Source organism: Polyergus mexicanus, unplaced genomic scaffold (assembly GCF_030449975.1).
Source record: "Polyergus mexicanus isolate NDT 795.1 unplaced genomic scaffold, iyPolMexi1.0 SCAF_7, whole genome shotgun sequence".
NCBI classification, from domain to species: Eukaryota; Metazoa; Arthropoda; class Insecta; order Hymenoptera; family Formicidae; genus Polyergus; species Polyergus mexicanus.
In genome coordinates, this window is record NW_027223327.1 from 1,532,166 (window position 1) to 1,559,586 (window position 27,421).

Below are 27,421 nucleotides of genomic sequence, written 5' to 3' on the forward strand. Positions count from 1 at the left end.
AAAAAAAAGAGAAAGATAGAGTTTATTAGAAGGCAACACAGATTTCAAGCTCTGTATTTCATTCATTATCCAAAAAAATGCATGTTGTTTTTTTATGTACCTTATAGTATTTTAATTATCTAATTTATTACCTCCGAATAGTATTTTATATATATATATATATATATATATATATATATATATATATATATATGTATATATTATTATGTATGTCACAAAGTGGCAATGATGAAAAAACATCAAAGAGGAGTACTTTGGAATACTTTGAGGATTTGTTCGAGCCAAATTATCGAACGTATATTATACAATAATAATTTACATTGCACATGTTTCTATTTCAACAAATAATACACAGAAATCTATATAATGTTTCTCTTTAGCATAAAGAAATATCTCACATTTCACTATAGTCAATAACCGCTGTAAAGATCGGCTAAATCGTCTTTTAAATTATCCACTGATAAACAATAAAATTCATCTGATTTATAAATATTACATATATTACATATTAAAATATGAAGGTACGTAGATTATTACATATAATTTATCGAATCGTTCAATATTACTTTCATGTGAGAAAGGAATGATCATGTATATATTATATGTAGAATTATATATGCTCCATACGAAATACACTTTAGAGTATGCAGTGCCGTTCTAACATCCGCAACTGTCTTGGCACTACGGTTACTTGTGTATGTCGTGTGTATCGCGTTACTTTGGTTTTTTCTTTTCCTTTTTTTTTTCTTTTAATCGAGGGAACATTTGGACACGCTATCTAAGATTACAGCTTTAATATGTTTATAAGAGCTTCAATTTTAGACAATAACAACAATATTCGTGCAGGATTTACTACTTTATTATACATATATATATATATAATAAAGTAGTTTCGATAAAACAATATATATATATATATTATGTATATAAATAACATCTGTTTAGCTCGTCAACACAACATATTAGCCATGCAAAATAACATTGTATTGTTTGCACAATTTGTATGTAAAAGTAATACAGATGTACAACAGCAATCAATGAATTGCATAGATATTTTTTAACGATTCACCTTTCGTATATATGTATAGTGTGTGTGTGTGTGTGTGTGTGTGTGTGTGTGTGTGTGTGTGTGTATAGATATATACACACCTATATATATATATATATAAGCATAATTAATAAATATCGGTTCTTTCACATAATATACTTACAAATCGTTTCTCTCTTTCATCATCTTTTTAATCCTAATAAAGCGTTTGTATTACACAATCGCGTTCTGGCAGTTGACGAACTTTCATCGAACCATCTGCTCCGCATGAAAACAATCGACCCGCAGAGTCCACGTGTAATTGGGTAACGCCCTGGACGACAAATGAGTACATTATTATTCTTGTTTTGCGATCAACTGAATTGATACAGTACCTGCCCTATATTTTTGAAGAAACTAGACCGTGGGTGTTCACCAGGAAATGAGTACAGAAGAGAATGGACGGTCAAACCCCATATCTGTGAATGAGATTTATTGTTATTGAATATAAACGGAGTTGTAATTTAATAGAATAGCGATTTGAAAAATAAGATTTGTTTACCTTAATATCACCGTCACCTGCTCCGCTAACGAAAAATTCTTCGTGCGGATCAAGCGCTAAACACTTGATAGCTGATTCATGCGCTTGGAATCTATGTCTCTGTTGTCGTTGCCGCACGTCGAATATGTTGATATCGCCTTTCTTGCCGCCGCTAATCAACAATTGATGCTGCGGCGCTAGGATCAACGCACTGGCTCCCTGCTCGTGACACATGAAACCTAACGAAATGCAATAGAATTATGATTGTAAAGAGAAATATCAGAAGATTTCTTATTATCCATTAAAGTGCAAGTAGTCATTTTATGCGTAATTATTATTCGTACCTTGCACGAGAGATTTGTTTTGTGGAAGTAACGTGTCCCATAGTGCTACATTTCGCCCTTCCGAACCATGACCGGCGGTAGCCACAAGACTGCATGCGCCGAGGAAGACAAAGTCTGAGGTAACTTTGCTGTGGCACTGATAGGTCTAAAACAGATTTTAACAATGAACAAGTGGTAATTTTAACAATATTTTAAACGGAATGCGAAGGTTCTTACAAAGAATGGTCGAGCTGTTCCTTCCCGACATGCTACTTGAAACAGACTCAGATGGCCGTCGGAATCGGCTACTCCGAACTTGTTGCCGTGTTGTGAAAATCGCACGCGGGTCACCTTGGCGAAAGTGCCAGGCGGTCTCGGAGTTGCGACTGCCGTCTGATGTCCCCATTCCCATAAAGATACAGAACCATCCTGCGATCCGGTCAAATCTGACATCATCACATATGCAAAAAGAAAACAGACACATTACATTACTTATCAAATCTTCTGTAATTTTCGCACAATCATAATAAGTACTTAATTTTTGTATTGTAAGTCTCTGTATGCGTGACAAATTATAATAAATATACTTACATAGCGGTAAGAGCGGATGAGAAGAAATTCTTCTAATGCCGTCAATTTTGTGCTTCAAGATCTGTCGGAATAAAGTACAGATGATCCATTAAGTTTGCGAGATTAAAAACAGAAAGATTCGAGATAATATAAATAAGAATATATGATACATTTATATATTCTAGCAGAATTAAACTAATAACTTGATGAACACAACACTGCGACAATATTAAAGATATTTAACGCACATTTTTGGGTGTTGCATCAACACAAAGTAGGTTTAATGGAATTGCATAATGGACATGTAGCATGCGTTTTAAACATTGCAGCGAGTTGTTGATTTTGCAAGTAGTATTCAGCTGAAACTGCTTTTTGGCCCACTAGCAAAGTTCTAACATTGATCTCTAGCGATTAGCGCGTCTTGCAAATGTTGAATTAACGTGTAAATATGTATATGAATGTGGTATGGTAATATTATATGTACAATAAAACATTGATGGAGACATATCCAAATTTCACGCATTTTCGCACCGAGAAGATATGAGAAAAGCGTAATATTTAAAACTGGATATATTCGATAACGATATCGATTAACGATTAATCGATTTAAACGTATAATTGATTTGAAAAAATTTAAACAAGATAATATATGCATTTCAATATTTAAATATTTATTTATATTGTCAATTATATGTAATTGACATTAAAATGTACATTTGATGTAATACTTGTAATAAAAACAGTGAGTTTTAACCATCAGCTGTAAATATAACGACTATGAGAATCTAGGAGCAGATGAAACACCAGTTGCCAATTGAGAATATGATAATAGAATCTCATGAAACTTTCCTATCATATTATTGTTATACTGATAATGTATAAGCAAAGAAAAATACAAATCAATGCACTGTGCATGTTGCTCTTAGACAAAACGATAATGGCTAAATGTTTCTAAAAACAGATCTTACAGTTGAGCTGTAAGGTCTTGTTGAAAAATTCAAAATACATCTGACTTGCAATATACCTTTAAAGAACTTTTAAAAATATGCAACTATTGCAATAATTCTTCTTAGATAATCTTGAATCTTTGTAATAACATAACTAAATTATATAAACTTTCTATACTGTATCTTTAGCATATTACAAATCAGAGATATCTGCTTGTTATCCAAAAAAAGTTAAACATGAAATTTGCAGACTAGGATAGACTATAGGGTCTTGTTAGATGTAAATCTCACCGGCTTTAACAAGTGTTTGCTCCTATCGGCAACAAATTGACAGAAACGCAGGTCGTGGGAGCCAGGGAAAGCAGGCATCCCCTTCATCTGAGCGAGCGAATGAGCCGCCAGTTCAGTGACGCAGACCGAGTTAGATGTTAGGCAAGCATTGAACAAGCAACATTGTCTCCGTCACCACTTTTGTGCTACCCTATCCCAATACACCACATTCACAAGTTGCAAGGCTTGCCAGGCGATATGTATCTTTTTTGCCCTTATATAGCCAATAAAAGGAAAAAAATTTCATGTATAATAAAGTTGCTTTACAGTTGCTTTACAATCATTGATTGGCATTATAAGTACAACGTTAATAAAAGCATTGAAAAAGAAATAATCATTGTGTACAAGTTATTAAAAAGCTTTCTCAATTTTAGACACAGATATGATGAGTCTGATTTTCCTGGCATTTATTACATAAAATGAACAAGCCTTGCAAATCCAGCCATATCCTGATATGTGAGATACAGTGCACATTTTTGTCTCAATATATATCATGCAATGAATATAAGATTTATTTATAGTCATAGTCACACATCTTTTCTCTTTGGTGCAAAATATTGCTACTCGTGTTAATCTGAATATAAATGTATAAGTATTGTCTAATAATATTATTATTTTCGTATATCAAAAATGAGAGAAGAAAAATATTATTACAAAAGACGCGCTGTCTAGTGACAGTGATGTCAAACAGACAAATATATAATGTATATGCAAGGACTTGGTACACATGTACGATGATTTTTGGAAGATTCTTGGAATATTCCAGGTGGACAGCACACTTCTTAAATCGACATACATGCTTGTTCTATTACAAGCTTATTAAAAATTCCTTATATAATCCCTATATGTTATCAAGAAACTCCTGTTACCAGATACTTATAAGCTACTTAGGATTTGTGTTAATAGTATTAATTTTAAAAATACTGCAAATATACTTTATTAGTTATTAGTCAAGCTCTCTACATGTGAATTAATTAATAGATCTGCAATCTCTTGCGCGATTATGATTAATTGCATATTTTTCACACTCACGCACGCACATGTATTGTATATTTAAATAATCTACATTGTGAGATGTAGTGAATACAATTACACTCAAAACAAAAGTAAATTTTGTGAATAAAAAAAGAATAAAATTCATTTCATCTTACTTAACCTTGGGATTAACTCAACATTCAAAAATTACATGTCAAATAGTAACTATAATGCAAATATATAGATAAGAAATTAAAAAGTTAATTGAATGTTTATATAAACTAATTCGAGTTATATTTATAAGAGAGAAAGAGAGGAAAAGATTCAAATGCTTCATCTTTGGCTTGTTTTATTGCATATAATTAAGATTATATCACAAGTCTTTTAAAATATTCGATTAATTTTTAGGAAAAAAAAATATCTTTTATGATATACCATTTATGATATACCATTTTATTTTTTGTAAGGTATATATTATTTGTATCAAAAAAGCAAGGGAAGTCTTGATTAATAAAAATAATACAAAATTATTTAATATATAAATTACGATGTAATAAAAAAAAACTCACCACACTCGCGCCACGTCCACTCTGACTGGCTATACCTGAATGAGGTTGGGGACTGTTTGTTTGAGGACTCTGTGCCAACAAAGGACGATCTGCTGCTGTCTGCAAATAATGTGTAACATAAAATATGAAATTTGCAAATTGTTGTGTTTTAAATTATACCTGTATAACTAAAAAGCTGGTTGGCTGTACAGGTTCTGGGTCAGGCTGCTTAGTCAAGTTGATAATATCGAATTCGCATTCATCTTCTAGCCACGATGGAAGTTCTAGGAGTAGGGAAATGTTCATTTCTTGCACTTCCCGAGGTGTAGCAAGGGCCATTAAACCTGGGTTTACCTATATATGGTCATCACAATCGTATATTAGTGTATATATCCCCTTTTATCTAGATGAAATATTACGAAACAATCTGCAAATTTACTTAAGTTTCATTAAAAAAATATAACTACACTTAAAATAAAATTTAAAAAAAGACCTGATTAAGACAGAAGGCACTGATGCTATCTTGTTCCTTATGAATGATCCTGACTGGTTCCGGCAAGCTTGTAGTGCCACTATCGCTACCTTTATCTTCTCCAGTTCCACGATGCACACTATCAACAACTGATTGGTTACTTTCAAGTATTGTCGACAGGGATCTTCGTTTCCCGAACACTGCGCGAATGAAAATATCCTGAACCAATTCTTGTCTAACTAAGTAACACCATAGACGATTAGTAGGCGCCGCGGATGCCAATTTTGTACTGAAATCATTTAGAATATCTTTCTGTTTAATATCTCTTTCTCTTGTCAAAATTTTTAATTAATAGCTAAAAAAAATTTCATTTCTCACTTGAAGGGAGTATTCCCTTTCTCCAATAACGATCGATACTTATGAATGGCTGGTTTTCCAGGCGTAGGAGAGGGATCCGGTGCACATCCAGGTATATAAGTCGCTGACGGTGGGCCTCTGAGTTCCAGCTCTTCGCGCAAAGAGTCTTGCCATTGTGCAACAATGCCCAATGTACCATGAATTAGCGGACTACTTACAGGTAATTCTAAAATAATGTATCATTTCATTAATACTACCGTTATCGTGTTAATTCAATAATTATCATTTTAAGATATTATTTAAAAGATATTGCAATTTATGTACCCTGCATTTCTATGCCAGCAATGGTCAAAAAGTCCTGCAATTGCTGCTGCAGTATTTTAACTATCGCTAATCTCATTACGCTCCAACTGTACGAATTAGAATTACTATGCTCAGTATTATCCTTTGGTTTGTTCTTTGGCTTCGAACTTGTGTCGAATACATCTTCTTCGTCGTCTGTAGAATCCAAGTCGGACACCGCGGAATCAGAAGAATCATAATCAATTTCTTCCGCGTATTCAGTCTCTATGCGTGGCTGGAAAAATAAAATAGTTATAATTATATAATGGCAAAATAAATAGAAAAATAATGATATGACATCTACCTTCATGAGAAAATAAGAGATCATGCTCATTTGCGGCGAAACAAATTGTTCTCTGTAGGTAGGTTTATCCTCCTTCATATTTGGCTGTTGACCTGTAAATTGTCCTAATAATTTCATATTTAGCTTGACGCGTTGTTTGGTTAACGACGTCATGGTATTCCACATTCCGCTGGCGGTACTTTGGATCTCGCTCGTCACACTATCGGTCCGCTCGACACTATTCGTGTTACCACCCTTGCATAGAGATACAAAAACATATAAAACTAATATTCGTGAAACGCACATCACACAAAGATCAATCATACCTGGCTACTAGTGGTGCTGGCTACACGCAACAGCTTTTTAACTCCACCGCCAAAGAGACAAGACCACGTGTTATTATCAAAGTGTTGTCCAACCAGTCTGTACAAAATGTGACTGTCGCAACTCGACAGAGCGTACATGAAGAGGCTCATATACGTTGCCACAAAAGCTTCGCAGAGCAAAATATTTAGCTTCGGAGTGTCCTCGTCTTTTTCTCGAGCGAGCAACGCGCGTAAATTTGTCACACCCGGCCACTTGGCAGGTGAGGTAGTTATGCATACACCGTCATCCGTCGAATAACGTCGATGATACTTATTTGAAGCTACCAAGTGACCACCCGAAGTTTCTACTTCCGCGACCGCGGGGAAACTGAAACAATTAACGTATAAATATCCGGTCTTTTCTTGAGATACTCTGTACAATAATTATTCAACTTAATTGTGAAAAAACATACCTTTCTGGCTGGTGATGTTTCATAACAAATGTGTCCGAATCACAAAGCGATTGATAGATACAAGCGCTAAGCGCCACTGCTAGATCTCTCATAATGAATACTTCGCAATAATGTGTATTTCTGTTAGGCATTGGCGGACTTCGTAGCTCAACCAATGTTTGTAGCATATCATGTGCGAGAGACTGCAAGAAACAATAGCGTAGCGTTACGTATCAATAGAAATGAGATAAAAGGGAGATGGTATAGAAATTTTGATGAACCTGCAGATGTCGAACTGGATCAGCTACAACAGTTTTATTGCAGGCAACGCTGGCACTTAGTAAAGGTAGCGTAGTGGGGAAAGGAAGGGGACTGAGCAATTGCTGTTGAGTCTTTTCTTGTTGCAATTCTTGCAGTAAAAGTACCAATTCCATTCTTACCGATGCTAGACCGCCACCCGATGCACCGTGCAACGAACAATATGATAATAATGTTCTCAATAAAGTTTCATTAGCTGAAAATCACAAGATGTTTATCGTAATTTTGTTTTTTTGATATTGTCTTTTAAATGTAATATTAATTTTGCACAAAATTGGGTAGATTCTTCTTAATTAAAGCAATTAATTAAATGACTCCAAAATAAAATTAGTTTAACCTACCTTTCAACCATTTCTTCCGCTTAACAGCTCTCTGTACTTTAGCCTCAAAGTCTAACTTCTCTGCCACTAGTATTTGATGTAAAGTCGGTTGCTCACCGGGTTTGTACGGCGGCACATCATCAACCATACCGCCCTCGTCTGAAAGTTATTCTTCTATTAGAATTACCATCGATTTTCCGTAATTTTCAAAACTATAGTCAATATTATTTATGTAACAGTTATATGCATATAAAATAAAAGAAAAATTACATTCTGCGACATTGTTCACATCCCCGTCTGCGTTAGTACTATAGCTGCACAACTGCCTCAATGCATCTACTTCTCGTTCCAACCACACGTACAGTTGATATCGTAGCTGACCTCCATCTACTTCAAAACCAGTCGCTAATGTGGACAATTCCTCCATCAAGATTTTCAGGCAAGCTACGAATTTCAGTTGCTGTGCCATGATATCTAATTGACCAGCTGACTTTGGCCCATCTTCTAAAATATTAATTAATTAACAAATAATGTAACGTTTTAATTAACAATTAACGTAAGAAGTAGTAATTTCTAATAGAAAGAAGATAAGCTCTTACTATTATCGATCTCTGAGTTATACGCATTTTCTGGCTCTTTCTTATCAAGTTTCATGCTTATGGGAGGGCTATCAACATCTTCACCCTCACCCGCATCATCATCATCATCCCAGTTCAATTCTAATTTATCCTCCTGTGCGCGTCTGGTACTATGGGACCAATCAAACGACGACGTATTCCAATCCAAAGAGGCAGCAGTTTCTGAAAACAATGATTTTCTTTTATAGTTGAAAATTCTTAACATATTTTATGTTGAATAACAATACATACCTTTATTATTGTTTACTCCATTCGATTCATTTCCCCAATTAATGATACCAGTATCTATTTGAGTATCTTGAGCTCTAGATTTACTTGGACTATTTAATAAGCCTATTACGATAAAAAAATGATAACAATTTCAATTCACAATTTATCAATTATCAATATTTACATTATATCTACTTACTTGGGGAGTCTTCACCGTTCGTTTCCATAACTTTATTAGGTAGTTTGGACAAGACTTCAAGAGCGAGAGCTGGACAGCCAGCCTTGAAATGTGCATGTGCTGTGGTGAAATACAGTTGCCTTTCCAATGGTGTGATGGTATCCTCCAACATTAGCTGTTTGTCTGGTTGACTCTTCGTTTCTGTACCGTAACTGAATCCTGAGATCACCACTGAATGACCTTTCTTATTATCTTGTGCAGTGGACGCAATATACTGTCTAATCAACAATGGATGTGTACGAAGATAAACATAAAAGTTGAAGACATTTGGATTCGCTGAAATAAAAGAATTAGATGTTATTCTAAGAGTTATTTCATATGTACGCAAAAATATACAAATATATGAATTTACCTGTCGTTCCCTCCGGTTTATCAGATTCATCGTTATACTGCGAATGCATATGACCAACGTTGGTTAAAAGTAAAGTATTGAGAGAACCGGAGTAATCCTTCAAGAGCCACAGAGCCATGCTACGCAAGAAAGGATCTGGATGTACTCTACTCATATCCTGATTTAGTCCATCTTTGTCACAACCTAAAATCTCTTCATATAGCAATCTTTTCATATTGGGAGATGACGTATCGTTCTCGTAGAGTCTAGCTATCACCATCGCGAGTTGAATATCGTTTAGTTTGTTTAGACATACGTCAATGGCGTCTTTCAATGCACCGGCCAGTAAAAAAAACGCGGCCGCGTGTTCGAATCGTTGCTTCCCGAGTAGAGCAAAAGCGTTCTTTAGTGCCGCCTTTCTCCATCGGTCTTCAGCGAAATTATTCGAGAAAAAGGTAGTCATTCGTTCATCCCGCTTGTTCCTAAATAGACCCCACACTAGATTCTTTTTCTTATTCGCCAAATAATAAATAGCCGCGTCTAAAGGATCTTGATTAAGCTGAAAAGCGGCCTTCGCTATTTTCTCCACGCATTTCTTAAGCACCGTGTTGCTCCTGATCCACCAGCCTACGCCGAGCTCCTTCAGCACGGACCATTTTGGTTGACCTTTCGCGTAAGACGGAATTAATGCCAGTAGCTCCTCCTCGGATTCGGAATGAAATGCCCACACGAGGTTATTCGATGCGACGCCCTGTTTCTGAAATTGCGCTCGTTGTACTAACGGCAAGCAACGTATTAGATAATTATAATGTTTCATCGCCAGAAGGAATCTGAGGCCGCAGTCATCCAGAGAGTCAGTGGATACGATTTCGCCATCCGGAATACCCGTTAGATTCTCCTTGGCGATAGCATTTTTGGCCGCGTCGATTGCGAATCTCTCCGCAAAATCGACATTACATGTCGACACAGTATCCGCCAGAGCGAGCAGATGCATCTGATCTAAACTGGATAATCCCGGGAGATGAGTGTGGGTCAGGAGACGCGACAACAATCTTCCTTGTCTAGGACCGAAGTGAGATATTCCTTGTCTCTCTGGCACCGAAGATCGTCGATCTTTTTGCCGCGAACAATCATAATCTTCCTCCAACATATCGTCCAACGATTCTCCCTCATCCAGATTGCTGTCGAATAATTCGTTGTAATCGTGCTTGTCTTCATTCTGTTGATGCGGCAGATTGTTTTCCTTGTCGGCCAATAACAGAGTCCACAACGGCAGGGGTGAGATGGATGTGATCTCTGCGTAATCCAGTGTCAATTCTTCCGGTATCTGCGTGGTCGAACCTCTCGATTCCAACGGGGACGTCGTGCCCACATAACTCACCGACATCGTCCTTGATCGCGACCAATTGCGCTGCTTAACCAGGTTCTCGTCGTCGGCTCGCAAGGAGCAGGAACTGCCTATACATCGCACTAGATGTGCCAATATAGCCTTCACCCATCTAATTTTGCCCGAATTTAACAGTTCCATCAACTGCTTAGGATGATACTGTGGTAAAACTGGACAAGCTATCCTCGACGCTTCGAACAGTCCGTAATCCGGCATATAATCAAAGCTCAAGTTCTCATTTTGTATACCGCGCTTCTTCTTCGCGTCTAACATCGTTAGATTGATGCTGCTAACGCGTGACAAATGCGGCATGGAGGACACGTTCGCCAATCGTCTCTGGGATGTCTCGTGCGCCAACGTGCGTAGATCCTCGTCACGTAAATTTCGACTTGCCTGAAACTCGTCGGACTCCTGATGCTGCAGATTCGAATGGAAGCAGTCATTTCTCGGATTTGGCTTCCATTGCGAATACACGTGCATTTCGGAATCCATGCCGACAACCAGAATGCCATCCCGTACCCAAGATATTTGCATAGGTAACGGCGGCAGACCGTCCGCCGTTGTCAACTCAATCTTGCGCAATTTCATCCATCGAATTTCGTCGACAAACTGTGGTTGCGCCAGCGACGAAGTTTTTCGCAATATCGGCCTGTTATTGCTCTGGGATTCCTTCATCGCTTTCATATTAGCCTGCGCCAAATCCGAGCACACTGGTGTAAATAGCATAATTTTAGAACCGACACCGACGGTTAGAATATGCGAACCGTCCTCTTTCGACACCCAATCGAGTTGCACCAGATGCTTTTGTGTGAGCGGGCATGTGTTGCCGTTCTCTATGATCGACTTTCGTAAAGATTGCAAGGTACTGAACGACGGAACCGCTAACAATCCAGCATTCGATTTCGTAGAATCGCCGTTTTCCCCGTTTCTCGAAGATCTTATATCCTCGTGACTAAGAGTCTGCAATACCTGAGTGAGCCGTTGCTTCTTCTGCAAAAATCTACTGTCGTATAAATAACTAAGATCCAAATGCTGATCCACTGGTATTCGCGGAAGATGAATATTCTTCAGATGAATCGTATCCTCCAGAATCCATTCGCTGCCTCCTGTACTTTCGCACTCGTATATGGCAACGCAGAGATTCACATAGCGCGAGTCCGGATCGTTCTTCGTCGGACGAGTAAACGACTTTCCATACTTATAAGCACAGGCAATACGTCCGCTATAAGCCGCACTTATGTTCAACGGTTGACCAGTGATGTCGATAATCGATTCCTGATCCTTTCTGATCATTTCCCACTCACACCACTCATAGTCGAGTTTGTCGTCTGGCTTCTTTGTCACCTTACACTTCCAAAAACGTATAGTGCTGTCGCTGCACGCCGTTACAATGATGTATGGCGCAAAGCAGGCAGGATATATTGAGGAACTACTTAAGTGTCCTGCCGCAGGTGCAGCATGAATCACCTCCACTCCGTCGGGCAAAGGCAATTCCTGCATGCAGACTTTCGTGGTAGTAATAAGAACATGACTATTCTGATGGCGACGAGGCAGAAACGTCGAATCCAAATCGGCCTGGCTCTCGCGTCGGCTTCGACTGCCACCGGTTTGACTGGCTCTGCGCGATCGTCTACCTTCCGCGTGACTTAATCTACCGGGTGTGCCCTCGTCATCTTCGTCTTGTACCAGATGAGAATCTGGCACGTACATCATTGAACCCGACAGGCCGGTAGTTTCCGGTTGCGATGCTATCACTAATCGCCACATATGCACGGTGGTGCCCTGTTGTGTTCGCTCGAGAACTACTATGTAGAATGGTTCCTCGAAGATCGCCGATTGCTGCAGATCTACCATGGCATCCAATGTGGACTCCATGAGTCCTAGATCATTGCTAGATATGTCAACACCGGGCTGCTTCTCGTCGTTTCTCTCGCCCGTGATCAGTTGCTCCTGAAAGACGTGAAGAAACTGCGTGTTCTGCCAATCGTGAGTAGCATCGGCAATAGCGTCTAATTGTATGACACATCCCGGTCTCGCGGTGGATTGTTGAGATACTATTTTTATTCTATCGTGAATCGAATGCCTGATACCATCGTCCGATGACATATCCGTCGAAAGGCTGGCCATGGAATCCATCATTCGGCTTCTTCTCTCGCTAATCGACACTTCCGCCAGTAATGTTCTGGCATCAATGACAGCCTGATACACTCTCAGGCATTCTCCGTCGCTGGCCACAAAACACGCACTGGGAGAATTGGATAAATTACCCAGTGTCGTACTCGGCAATAGTGTCGGTATCCAAGCTACATTACTGAATGCAGATATCTCGGGTGAATTGATACGCGCTAATTCGGAAACTCCACCGCTTTTCGACAAGGGCCCCACGGCATCTACTCGCCATAATATTAGTTCGCTGCAAAAGCCGGTAGGCGACATGATGTCTTTATTCTTGGAAGTGTCGTGCTTACCACTAATGTTTTCATTAGATTCCGCCGATTGTGTACCAGAAAATTCGGGTATATTATGATGAGAAGTTGTCACAAGCAAAGGTAAGACGGGATGGCACGTAATATCATTTACACGAAAGCGGTGTCCGGAAGCTCTACATGCGTGTCCTATGCTTAACACTTGCGAAAATTTTGTTTTATCCGCAAACGTCAACTGCCATAAATTTAAAGTACCGTTCGAGTGCTTTGACACCATGGAAACAATCGGACTAGGATGGGCCAATAAATCTGCTTCATGCCCATTTTTATTACTTTCCAGCGCATTAGTTTCGGCTTTTGTTTGATTTTGATCGTCCGTAGTTTCTATATTTTTTAATAACTCTTGACCCGCTTTCGAGGTTAAAGTGGATTGCTCCTCGTCTTGTTCTATGAGGCTAGGTAAGGGCGTCGCAACTTCGCTGGGCTCGCTTGGTTTTGTCGACGATTTAGCGACTTCGCGGATATTTAATAACGGTCCACCAGTATTGTGAGAATACATCGATACATTGTGGCTCATTGTTGATGCGTCACCGAGCGGGAATGCGTTCGGAATACGAGTGGAAAAAGAAATTTGAGCCTGTCGAAAAGATCCAGGGTGATACTCATCCAACCATTCAATATGCCAAATCAAAAAGCTCCCGTCTATTGGATGTATTGAGAACAGCAGATCTGGATTATGATGCCAATCGCGTAGCAATGTTTCTATCTTTGTATCTAATGAATCTGGCGCGTGATTCATGGTAGATGTTGCATCTGTTGCTATCGAATTAATGGAGGTTGTATTGCTGCAACAGAAAATTGCAACATGTTAAAAATTTTATAAATAAATAAATAAAAATTATTTTTTTGTGTAAATAAAATTAGTAATTTTATATAAAACAAAATGTGATACATAGACAATATGTAATACATAGACAAAGGAAAGAGTTTTTGAAAAGTTACCTGAGACTCGGATGAGAATGCACACTGTGCGCCAAACTATGATGAGATGAAGTAGTATGCGTAGTATGATGTTCATCACTACTGTGATCTTCTTGACTCATTGATCGGGCGCCAACAGCTGGTTTCTGAACCGTTTGCAGGCGAATTCCCTTTTCTGAAAAGAACATTGTTATTATTAATGGCAATTACATTTTTTCGACAATATACAGAGTAAATTCAATGCATACTTGGAGTACATTCATCTTCAGAGTCATGTTCTACGTGTTCAGCATGTTCTTGATGTTGTAAGCCTTCCTCTTTTTCCACTACTTTGCGAGTCAATTCCTGCAATATATTTTCGGCTTGCATGGTGAAGTGCATTTCTTTGTTATTTAGCCAATGTAAAATAAAATTCGGTTCTCTTTCGGGATCTCCGGTAATTAGGCTTGGTACTAGCGGTATATCTATAACATGAATGTATACTATCCATTGACGATCATCAATATTTCAATAATATTCAGAACAATATTATACAAAAATATTAATGTAATGTTAAATTGTAATATTAATTAATAATCATATTAATTAATAATAAATAAGAGTAATGATCGCAATTGTAATAAGATTGTGTAATATTTGATTAAATATTACACAATCATTACACAATATTACACAAATAATACACAAATAATTAAATATTACACAAATATTACACAATATATAATATAAAACAGAAAAAAAAAATTTCTACACTATTTTATATGATACATAATAAACATCAATACTATACCAGTTTCTGCGTTGATACTGGCTGCCAAGTGGAAATGCATTCCTGGGTAATGACCAGAAATTTGATAATTATTATGAAAATCATGTACAGAATAAGTAGATGGAAGTGTTGGTAAAGTAGGCGCTGTATGACCAGCCTGATGTTGCTGTTTAGCGTGTCGCCGAATATGAAAACATGTTCTATAAACAGAATATTTTATATATTATCATTATTTTATTTCATGATAAATATATTTTTATATGAATAAAATATGTTTCTCATATACTTCATATGTTTTAGCCGTTGCATAAATCGATGTTTGTGCATATTATGATGACGATGTTTGCCATGATGACCATGTCTGTCAGAGCCTTCAAATTGACTCATATTAGCTAAACCTTCAATATCGGGCGGTATCGTTTCTGTCCACACTCGACAAATATTATCGCGACACGAGGTGACCAACATATTAGATACGGAACCTCTGGTTCATGACAAAAGAAAAATTATTGAGAAAATATTTCTTATATTGTTTAATATATATATATATAAATCAATTGTTGACCCTTTTTCTTATAAAAGGTTAACATTTTAGTAATTTTTTAGCCAACTTGAAGTAATTAATATATTTTAATTCACTCTAGAATGCAGTAAACATATTTCTGCCTATTTCCTATAGATAAATAATACAATATTTTTAAAAATAGAATATTTTACTACGTTATACTGCGGCTTTTCATTTGATTCCACCATCGCAAAAGTATAAAAAAATTTCATATGTTACTTACTTTGGCATATATTTACTTGTCTTGCGCCAAGAGAGATGTGTTACAGCGCGTGGATGCGCAACATAAACAAAACTAAAATTGTCACTGCCCATGGACTGAGAAAAGTTTGTATGATCCATGCTTTTTGCGGGAAAAACTAGAAGCAAAAAACAAGCTATAATAATAACCACTTATAAATATAGCTATCTATAGCTTATCTATATAGATCATTATCCGTTTATCATTATTCAATATAAATACATACATTGCTTGTTTTCAAACCATATTTTCACCAATCTATCATTCATTCCCGTTGTTGCAAATAAAGTACCATCAGGACTAAAACTCATAAGATGAACTGGTGTAGCAGTACGACATTTCCATACACAATTCCATCCACCTGGATCATTCGCAGCCAATGTGTCCCCAGGCCCAGGACTTTCAGCTTCTCCTCCAATTGAGAATGTCACCGTGCCAGCTGTTAAAAAGTAAATATATGTATTAATATGTACTAAAGTTGTTTCTCATCACAAGATATACATATCTGGAATGTTGATAAGAAAGCTTAATATTTATGTTGTGTTTAATATTCTAATAATATAAGAAATATAAAAATAAAATGTTTTTTGAATTACGTTAAATTATATTTTATTATACATTTTTATGAAATTATATTATCTAATGTATTTTAGAATAATAGTATATGCATATTGTGCAACACCAAAATTTGTATAAATTAAAATGTTAAAAATGGCAAGCATAAAGATCGAATATATTAGCATTTTAATTAAAGCACATTGGTCCTTGTCTATGTTTGCGACTATTACATATATAACAAACTATATATATATATATATATAACAAAATTAAGATTCCGATTGTAATGTAGCATCAGTTATACAAAAGCTCCTATTTTGACAATTATAGTACAAAAATGATTCTGGTCATGTTTCTTGACAAAATGCATTTGTTTCAATTCTCTAATTCTCATTTCAATTAAACATGCAAATAATTAATTTTCATAAAAAATACTGATGCAGTGCAATGGCAGAAAAAAGCTATGATATGTTAACATGCCAACACTGTATGTTCATTCTCAAAAAGAATGAACTCACGATCCTGAGAAGTATTTGCCATAACATTATGATTGTTTCCAGTTGTAGTGACTTCTTCTGTTTGTAATGTTTTCGGCTTTGTAGTTATAGGCAATATTGCTGTATCAAATAACATTATAATTCAAATATTTAAAACTATTAATAAAACATTAAATATTTAGAAGAGATGAAAATATCTATCTTTTTGGTTATACATATATGTCATGCAAATTAAAAATCAGACTTTCATTATAAATATACTAACATTTCTTTTTTAACACAAATTGTAGATTACTTTTCATAATTATACAAAATTTTTTTATAATATTCATCATATTGAAACAAATAATTAATGAGAAAATAAACTTACTGTGTTCTTCTTGAAATGGCATGATGTTTTGATGCCATAACTGTAACAGTTCGCCACCTGTCAATAATCTTGTTCCTTCTAAATTCCATGATAAAGAGGTAATATTTGATTCTGTTTGCAGACTTCCTGTTTGAACCCATCTATATTCTAATTGCTATAAAAAAAATATGATAAAATTATTTTAAATATCTCTCCTTACATTTATATAAACACATATTTAAATGTACAACAGAAAGACATATTAATACAAACATGTGAACAAGTGCTGTGTATAAGCGGTGTTGGCTCAAAAATGCACACTTGATTCTCATATGCTGCAGCAATTTTTCCCGTATCGGTACTACAGTCCAAACAACTGATTCTAATATAATTGTGTACAGCTCCAGGAATTATTTGGACTCGTTCAAAATTATTGGCCAAGATCACAATATTGCAACCAGCTGCGTATGCCTAAGTGAAATAAATAGATAGTATTTAATTTAAACTTAGAATAAAATTAGACAATTTTCAATTTTCTATGTTTTTGCAAACTGTTTTCGTACAGTCATACTTTCATCGTATCAAATCTTGATTTTGCCTTGCAATATAGCACATTATCATTGTTCTCGTTAATGAAAAATCAAATTCTCAATAAGATTTTAACAAATAATTGCAAAATAAGAAAGATCGACAACCAAATTCACGATATGTCAATTGAGAATATATAGAACAAAGATATAACATATATAGAGCATGACAAATATATGACGTTTCATCGAAGGAAATCGTCAATTCGAAGGAGACACAGACGGAGACATCTTCTGTGTCTTCATACACCTAATCAAAGTGTCATTTGATCAGCTGACTTTCATAACCCGAGAGAAGATATTTTTCGTCGTACTTTTCGATCGCTTACGAAATACCATACGACATCGACCGCGAAGAGGCCTAGGCTAATCGCGAGACATGCATCGATGGCTGTCACTAAAGCAGACTCACGGTGAAGGAGATTCCCTCGACGGAGCCAACGGCGTAACAGCGATCGCCCGCATTGCAGGCGCCGCTCAGTATCTGATGACAATTCATGTTCGCGTGATTACGCGCGAGACATTAGATCATCGTTCGACGAAAGAATCAGCTACTCTCACGACTATTCCGAACGAACCCTCTGTTAATTGTGCTGTCGTTGCTGACGTTGAACGGGCGTCACTCAGCTCCGATTTGACTCGAATGCTCGGCTCTACGATTCCTGAGAGATGCGTCTCAGATTGACGCGACACGATGATCGGACGACCGCGGTGCGGCCATCTTTAAATCGATCTTCTCATGATGCGTTCGGAAATCTTAACCTAACGTAGCGTTGATCAATTGGCCAATCAAGAGCGAAAAGAGCAAAGATTTCTTTCTTCTGATTGATCAGTTAAAAGCTACTCTAATCCGCGAGTAGGATTTCTGAACGCACTCTTGCAAGGACATTTCTTAGCGTGCAGCAGCAGACTGACTAATTAAAGGCGGCTGTTTTCGGAGCAATCTCGCTCCCGCGATAGCCGCGCGCGCATATCGCGTATCGATGCCGAAAATGCTAACGAGATGCTTAAAACTCTCACGTTGATAAATAAAAAAGATGTGTGAATTTGATAGATTAAGATATGGACAGATCATAATTTTGAAAATTATAACAGATTTGTCCTTTTATTTTTTACATTTTTTATTTTTTCGCACATTCTCTTTGCATAACTCGATGAAAAGTGAATCTTTGTCTTTTTACTTGAAGACAATCAAATATAACACAGATTGTAATAAGAAATGTTAATTTCGTGTTCCTCAAATTTGCCTATAGTGTTCAGAATAATATCAAATTATAATAAAACAATTTTGTAACGAAAATATTTATAATTAGTGATATATTATTACAAATTAAAATTGAAAGAAAAAAATTAGTCTTGAAGCAAAGCTATTGTATATTATATAGATATTACTCTATTATTATATAGATATTTTTTTTTTTAGAAACACTTTCTCTTTGAACACGAGGCAGGTAAACAACACGTGTGTATGTATCATACATATTAATAAGATGCATATGTAATACCTTGTAATACAATACGTAATACATATATTGTACATATATATTAGAACATAATGTCTCCGTATGTATGTAAAAAAACGCAAAACAAGAAAAAATGCATATTAGTCGTAATCGAGTGACAATTTGTTCAAGGAAAAAATTATTTAACGTGCATTTATATTGATCCTTTGTTATTAAGCGCGTCCGTGCTATATTTAGCAATATCTTCCCGAACCGTCCTTCTCACTTAAGCCGAAGCATATTCAAAGTGCACCGAGACGTACTTTCTATTCAAATGTGTCTTAATTATAAGTCTGATTCGATTCCAAAAAAATGTCAAATTCGATCATATCGTGTAATTTATTGAGGAGAAAGAAATCATCGTGTACCTAAATTGACATAAAACTATGACGCGATTGCTTATCTCTCTTTCATGAAACCAACACTCGGTTCTGTACGTGTCATTAATTGCGACCAGTTGATACCAATTACAAAATATACATTAACACACACATATACGCATATGTACGTACACCATGTTTTTAATTATGTAACCGAACGGAATGCGTAAAAAAATATTACCACAACTCACATTGAGACGTCATACAGATTTTACAGACTTTATGCCTTTTATATGAAGAATTGTGTGTAGAATAAAATAAAAATATTTGCGTCTATTAATAATGTTGATACGTAATTCATACATCACAGTGATACACAGATACGCAAGTATCCGGCTATTTCAATAGGTCCAGAATCAACAAATATTTTATTTTTAAACTTTAATGCAATCCTACAAGTATTTCTTTGATTGTTCACTCTCAAAAGAAAAAATTTTCAAACATATTATATACTTAAGAAATAATATAATTAATAATTGAATATATGATAAAAACACATTTGTCATACGATACGCATTATGTAAAATAAAAGTTAATGAACAGAGTTAATTTTTACAATTCTTCATATATATTTGCGATAAGTTTACATAAATACCTATTCATATATTTCCACACAAAAAAAAAATTGAAAATTACGAAACTATCCTTTTCCGTAGATTAAGAATTTGCAGCGTTACAAGATAAATTTTCATTGATTGTTTCTCGAATCCATTTATTTCTCAAAATCTGTCAAGTAAATGACGATCAGTATATCTGCGATAACTCACATTATACATGTATAGTCAAAGTCTGCTTTTCTAGTTATCTTATTCTAGTTTGAATTGATAGAGATAATTATAGCTAAATCTATATCTATGAGATAAAAAATGACAGTAAATACGAATATATGCATATGTCTATATTTGCATGTATACATGCGTGGGTCGGTGCATGTACGTATATATATTTGCCCACATAGATAAGAGAGTATATTGAAGCACATATATAAAAACCTAATAACACTCTCTCTCTCTTTACATGCCCCCGACGCATGCTCCGTTTCAGGGTCTGGCTGGGGTGATATCCAGTCGGGTAAAAGAGCTTCGTTTGATAGTGATTGCTTTGCGTCGATCATTACCTGGCGGAGCGCGACCCGTCAAAGACATTGCTGAGCAAAAAGATGAGGGGTTCTTTCCTCTTTCATCGTTCAAGTTTTCGTCGGTTTGTTTCTTGGCGTCTTGAATACTGAAGACATCTCCTTGTCGAAGCAGGTCCATGTCCGCAAAGCGAGGAGAACTTTATTGGATCCAGGGTCAGAGGCTCGACCGGCTTGGCTCGGGATAGCTCAGTGGCCAGGTCCAGGCATTTTTATCAGCGATTAAACAGCAGTCGGCCCTGACTGCAACGCCGGCCTTGGACATTGGTGATCACGTCATCGTCGGCATCCCCGGGATACACGCGCGTGTACGTAGAAATGACTGTTCGGTATCAGTGTACGTGTGTGCGTGATGGAATAATACACACCACCTGTGGCATATATCCGTCATCGTCGTGATCATTGTATTTACGTTGGTGCCTGCAATTACGTGTTACATTGTTACATTCAGCAATCGGAATCGTTCTCATCTCGCGATATTCTTGAGAAATAGACTGACGTCGAGATTGAAACCGGTGTAATCTCTCGGTGGGTTTGATCGACGCGGATATTGCGACGGAAATACGGATTAAATATATAATAGTTTACAGCATAAATATATGAAAAATTTATGAACCGCAATATATAAAAAAAAAAACTTTTATTATTATATATATTAACATATATTAACAGTAAAAGAAAAGAATCATATAATCAACGCACAATTTATTTTTTTTAAACTTTAAAATAAAAATGTGATTTGATTGTTCACATCTTTATGCGCCTGAATCGAAATCCGAAAGCACCGAAATTATACCCCGGTTCCAAGCCTCATTTTTATCACCCGATAATATACGTGCGAAGGGCTCGAATGCGTGAAGGGTCGATTGCGGGAATCTTGACAAATTAATATCAAGCCGGTGATCACAGAGAAAAAAAAAAGAGATAATTCAATCTAAAATTACCGAGTACATTCATATCATTCTAGGTCATACGCAGCGCATGCATCTCTCGCGAGCCCTTATTGTATATTAAATAATTTTCTAGAGTATATTGCATTATGTGAATTTTTGATAAGGTAATTAAATATTTGTGACGTAACTTAGATTTAAAAACACCGCTATCAATTCGTGCATGATTCTTTTGACCGAAAGTATAATTTTAATTGTAAAGGGCTAGAGACGAAAACCATCGTCGTTGATGATACTTGATGACCGATCAGACGTCCACCGTACCGTTTCATACTAGCGACATGGATGAACATGAGAAAAACCTGGTGACGGGAACGTTGGAACAAAGAAAAGAGGCTTTCAAGGAAGACGAGGAGCTCATGAGGGAAACGACGAAATTTATTAGCGAAGTGATAGAGACCGCCGCTACAGAAGCTTCGAAAAGAAAAGCTCAGTCGGAGGTAATGTGCGAACTCGCGAGCTATATTAAAATAGAAAAGTTTCATAGCACAAGTTCATAAACCGAAAGGCAAACGCGCCATTAACGTGACCAGCTACTACTATCAAAATATATTGCGCGCGAAGATTGGGTCTACAATAGTTGCTCTTTGTGTTTCAGGGAGCTGATACTGGCGAAGGTAAGTAAAAATTGATCTTCAATATATTCGATTCGTTCACGAAACTCAAATATCTTATTTTTGCGAGGCTGAAATATTCTTGATTGACTCGCGTCGGATATAACGAAGGAAAAAGAAGGCGGTAAATATTATACTCAAGAAGAGAAGGTAGGCAAAAAGCAAACAAGAAGAGATGGTTTGATAAGCGCGTAGATTATTAGATTGCTAGATAGACGCGTAAAAATAATTAAAAAAAAAATTATAGATATTAATAAATATATAGAAGAATAGAGATAGTAAAATAAACGTAATTGACTAGATCGATGCAAATTTTAATCGGTGAGTAGAAATACGTTCACATTCATGTAATATTTCTGTTGTTGCATAGATGAAACGCAAAAATATATAAAGAATAAATTATATATAAAAAAAAAAAAAAATATCAAATTTATCATAAACTATTCAGCTTTTATTATCAATTACAAAATGTTCATTAAATCTATAATATTAATATTATATCGATAATCTTTAACTCACAAAAAAACTGATTTCGACCAAAAAAGAATTTGTTGATCATAATATTTGTTAAATAATCTTTTTCTTACATTTCTTATATATTTCCTCCTATCATTAATAAAAACAACAGAGATATTTCAGATCGTCAAGTTGGGTAAAACACTCTGTGTAAAGCTACTTACAAAGTAGAACGACGCACAATTATATAATTATCTTTCAACATTGATATTTATAACATGCTGACTATATGTATGCGCGCGTGTGTGTGTACAGGCAGTAGATTGAAGGGTGGCGATACCATCGCTGGCTGGAACAACCGAGCGCGTGGATTCTGCAATCGTATTCTGAATGCCCTTTGCCCGTGCTTCACCAATCATGGTAAATCGTAGAGCGATTCCACACGTAGTGTATGCGCCGCAACACGCTACAAACTCTCCTTTACAAACAAGTAGTTTTGCATAGTGCGTTTACATCGTTCATATCGCTTCACCATTCAATTAGATTGCAGACATCCTCCCACCATATCATCTACAGGTGCAGACCGAGAACGAGTCGACCACGTCGATCGATTGTCCGATCAATTTTGAGAGCCGGTGCTTGTGAATGATTGTTTTTATCGCTTCGCCTTCGACTAGCGAAGTTTTTACAACTGTGTCGGGCATTATTCCTCATCTGAAACGATAGCCGTCGAACCGCTCGTTATTAATCAAACTCCTCGATAAACCATTCAACATTCACATACATTTACATTTCGATACCACGATATATATAAATACTTACATAGCACAGAAGCATTCCCCAAAGAGATCTTGTCGCAAAGTCGCGTGACACGCATTTTTTATGCAAGATTGTGTGATTATCATTCAACTATCAATTCATCAAATGACATTTAGACTTTATTCACATCCGGACTTGTTCATAAACCAGTCAACAAAATCCATAGCGATCTGGCATGTTTCATCAACGAGCAATAAACGCAACCTGGAAACGGTAGCTTGTATAATAGATCGTCTGAAAATAATTAGAGATCTATTAGAGAGAATTTATTACCACAGTTAAATGTAAAAACTTATATATATTTTGGACATTCTTAATCCAGAATATCACTTATGACTGAGTTTTTTCACTCTCATTTTCCAACCAAAGACTGACAGTATCAACGAGAAAAAAATTGGAAAGAAACCATAAAAAATATCGCAGCTTCTGCATCGGTCGAGTTATTATTTATGCTTATTGTTAAATAAATTATAAAATAATAATGAAGAGAAAAATGTTTCATTTTCGAATGTAAGCGAGTTGACCGTTTTCAAAGTGCATGCTAATTGTGCATCCCGAATCTGTGGCGTAAGAAATGGACGTGATGTAGCAATGATCTTTGTGTCGGCACCACTCTTGCATGCTAAGAACATTAGAGGATGTGGCAAGAGAGCGATGCATACACAATGGATATGTTATTCTTTTCCTTTAGAACTGTTCGCCTGGACTCCGTACCGGTATCGCTTCACACGACCTTAACCGTTCGATGACCTCCGGATTTCCCGTTCCGCAGTACGGGCTTGCAATTGATGCAAATTAACAAAACTAGGATTAAGTTCTTTCCACTGTCAATTTAGATCTTTCGCGCATTGCGCGTCTTTCATACTCAGGCCACAACTGAAGACATCTGTCATATATCTATCTATAAAAAAAAAGAATTATAAGAGACTTTCTAAATCTCAATGGCTGATAGGATACCGTCGTTTAGGCATTAATCGTGCATGAACACGAGAATTATGTTGGAGTGTATAAATCCGACGTTGCATTCCCGAATTAATCTTTCTAATGTCGCGTGAGAAAGATAAGGGGTAAATCTGTTGCTTCGGCTGCTGTTACAATCGAATGCGAGAAAATCTACGTTAGTGTTCAATGGAAGAAGTAATTGTGCAATTAATTCAAAACGACTCGCGCTTCATTTTGGAGCAAACTGCAATATCTTGTCGAGCAGTTTGATCGAACATGGCAATAGTTGGTCTCTTATTTCGTTCGAAATATATTTATTAATTATTATGCTTTTCAATTCTACAAGTATTATTTCAAATGAGTATCCTGGCAATATCATGTGACTGATATAGTTTTCGCGCACATTCTTTGCAATATTAAATTTATTTTAATTAAACGTGTATTAAAAAAAAATTTCATATATATATATATATATATACAAAAAGAGATATATCATATTTCAGTCATTCATATATTAATCTTTCAAGCATTTAAAAATTTTTCTTTACAATAGTTACGTGATGATGTGTGTATATAAGCTCTAGTTTTATATTAAATGAAAAAGTTGAAGAATTAAACATTGGAATTTATAAATGACATAGAATATATCGAACAGTTAAAAGGAGACGAGATATATAGAGTGTATTACATCATCTTTCAAAGTTTATGGGATAAATAATCTTGATTTTTCAATGTCTAAAAAATTACATCGCCCCCGTTATACATATTTTGATTTATCGATTTATGATTCAACATATCTGAAAAGTATATACGATGCAATTTTCAATTAATTCAGCTGACTAAGAGATATTTAACTGGTTGCATCTGTTTAAGTTTGAAGACACCAAACACAGCAATAATGCATGTGAATATAATTAGAAAATTTGTGTATTAAACGCTGTATACTTTACGTGTTTATATGTCATAGGATGTCAAACAAGAAGATTAATCGAATATACGACATATTCCATAATTTGGTTAATATTAGTTTTGACTTGGAATTTACGAAGAGAATATAGTCGAAGATAAGCAATAGCAGCGCTATTACTGATATCGCTTGTTAGGCACAAAGGAAACGGGTCGATTGGTATGGGACTATCAACAACATATATGTCATTATCAGATCGAATGCAGATGAGCGGTATCATTGTATTTATTTTATTTTTCCTAAATCTGTAAAATCGTCAAAGAGATTATTCGGTTAAAAATTACATTATAGTGGAATTAATCGGTTACAAGAATGAATTTCAATAATCGACATTTTAAAAGCGCTGTATGTTATCCGTACTCACATTGAATGTTAATCAACATTGTATAAATCGTTAGAAATTTAATTGTACAGTCATCGTACACAGGATATTCTGGAAAGAACGTGATATAATAACGGATATTCGGAATAAAGTTTAAAATTAATTTTTTCTTAATAAGAATTATGCAAATTCGCATCTGTATGAGAAATAGAATTATATGACAAAATTTATGTAACAATATAATAAGATATCAAAGCTATGTCTTTTTTAGAATATCCTGGTATGCAAATTTTTTTGCGCATTGAAAGAGGGTCAGCACAAATTGCACGGGTCACGTGGCTTCTCTGTAATGTGTACTACTACTACCGCGTATGTTTGATATAAACGATGACTGTGTATCTCAACGTTGAAACGTCGACGGGACACCGAAAGGGTGCCGGAAAGAAAATCAATATATCCATGCGGTTTTGGCTATGAATTGCCATTGCTGGGAGCATGTGTGCGCATATACATACCATTTCGCTGGCGAAATTAACGAAAAAAAGCGCACGAGTCACCAAATGTTCGTTCGGGCGCCTTTGCCTTTCCCTCTTAATCGTTCATCTCTATGTGCATATCTGAATTTACATTCATAGTGTGTAAGAGGCATGCTAGGAGGTTGCGAGGTCCAAACATATTTTAATTTCGCGCGCGCGCACACACACACACACATATATACGTATATACATACATACATGTGTACGCAAGCCCATTTTAGCAATAGGCTGTCCCTGATGATAATTTGCTGAATGTTTTCGTTCGCATATTTCTGGAAATAGAGAGAAAAAGGAATTATGCGAAACAGTACTCTCTTCACGTTGCCTATTTAGATGTATAGGAGGGGTCAACAGTGTATTATGTATATCTGAGACGAGTGACAATCAAACGTATGTGGACGTAGAATTGTCATGAAATATTATACGTATACAGATGTATACAATATAATATCGCGACAAACTTTGTATTTTGCGTTACTGAAAAGTACTTGAGATATATATATAAAAGAGAAATATATTGCGCTGTAATGTTATCTTCATATATCTTTCGTATCGCGAAACTGCAAATTAAACACAGCAGCTGCTATTGACGGGTATCCAACTATCAGAGACATATACATGTATCGTTAATAGACTTACACCATACTTGTGAAAGTATTATTCTAAAAGCGATGTCACATATATAAATACAAAATAAATATTTACTTTGAAAGAAATTATCTGTTAATTTTTATTGCATGTATTCCTTATAATCCTTGTTCCCTTATTATCTTTTTATATAAAAATTATATTTTTGCTCGTGCATAAATGCTGGTTTCTAATTATTTCTTACCAATGTATTGCATAATTCATAAAAGTTAAAGTAACTGAAGTATAATGCGCTTATCTACGTGATTGACACAACATATGTT

At 35.9% G+C, this 27,421-nt stretch overlaps 2 protein-coding genes across 8 annotated transcripts; one reads left to right on the top strand and one right to left on the bottom strand.

The window, feature by feature from the left end:
* Positions 1-1,117: 1,117 nt before the first annotated feature.
* Rbcn-3a (rabconnectin-3 alpha) lies at positions 1,118-18,642 on the bottom strand. Of its 6 annotated transcripts, none has more exons than XM_070299453.1 (32): positions 18,300-18,642; positions 17,574-17,771; positions 17,322-17,475; positions 16,973-17,071; positions 16,123-16,335; positions 15,879-16,014; positions 15,377-15,574; positions 15,112-15,290; positions 14,570-14,803; positions 14,343-14,496; positions 9,549-14,185; positions 9,158-9,472; positions 8,980-9,081; positions 8,710-8,910; positions 8,381-8,611; positions 8,132-8,269; positions 7,754-7,986; positions 7,494-7,675; positions 7,042-7,408; positions 6,737-6,970; positions 6,415-6,667; positions 6,112-6,316; positions 5,755-6,022; positions 5,442-5,615; positions 5,283-5,381; positions 3,700-3,786; positions 2,483-2,543; positions 2,129-2,337; positions 1,913-2,057; positions 1,590-1,807; positions 1,423-1,506; positions 1,118-1,361 (listed from the first exon to the last, which is right to left on the bottom strand). In XM_070299453.1, the coding sequence occupies exons 1-32, from the start codon at positions 18,384-18,386 to the stop codon at positions 1,245-1,247; spliced, it is 10,212 nt and encodes a 3,403-aa protein (XP_070155554.1). In that variant the 5' UTR covers positions 18,387-18,642; the 3' UTR covers positions 1,118-1,244. The 6 variants fall into 6 exon arrangements, with proteins under 6 accessions (XP_070155554.1, XP_070155556.1, XP_070155553.1 ...); XM_070299455.1 differs by having other exon boundaries at positions 14,570-14,785; positions 18,300-18,641; XM_070299452.1 differs by having other exon boundaries at positions 8,381-8,614; positions 18,300-18,641.
* A 2,193-nt stretch (positions 18,643-20,835) lies between these two features.
* Positions 20,836-27,202, top strand: LOC138935219 (uncharacterized). Of its 2 annotated transcripts, none has more exons than XM_070299673.1 (5): positions 20,836-21,241; positions 22,057-22,294; positions 22,453-22,471; positions 23,240-23,344; positions 24,435-27,202. In XM_070299673.1, exons 2-5 carry the CDS (start codon positions 22,094-22,096, stop codon positions 24,479-24,481), a joined length of 372 nt encoding a protein of 123 aa, XP_070155774.1. In that variant the 5' UTR covers positions 20,836-21,241; positions 22,057-22,093; the 3' UTR covers positions 24,482-27,202. The 2 variants fall into 2 exon arrangements, with proteins under 2 accessions (XP_070155774.1, XP_070155773.1); XM_070299672.1 differs by having other exon boundaries at positions 20,836-21,212.
* Positions 27,203-27,421: the final 219 nt, after the last annotated feature.

Excerpts from the sequence above, each read along its gene's own strand:
- Rbcn-3a (XM_070299452.1), bottom strand. The coding sequence starts at position 18,386 with ATGAATTGTCATCAGATACTGAGCGGCGCCTGCAATGCGGGCGATCGC. Across the intron at positions 8,270-8,380 it reads TGTGAACAATGTCGCAGAAT|ACGAGGGCGGTATGGTTGAT; the intron begins GTAATTTTTCTT and ends AATAACTTTCAG. Across the intron at positions 6,023-6,111 it reads AAAGGGAATACTCCCTTCAA|TACAAAATTGGCATCCGCGG; the intron begins GTGAGAAATGAA and ends AAATGATTTCAG.
- LOC138935219 (XM_070299673.1), top strand. The coding sequence starts at position 22,094 with ATGACCGATCAGACGTCCACCGTACCGTTTCATACTAGCGACATGGAT. Across the intron at positions 23,345-24,434 it reads CCCGTGCTTCACCAATCATG|AACTGTTCGCCTGGACTCCG; the intron begins GTAAATCGTAGA and ends CTTTTCCTTTAG.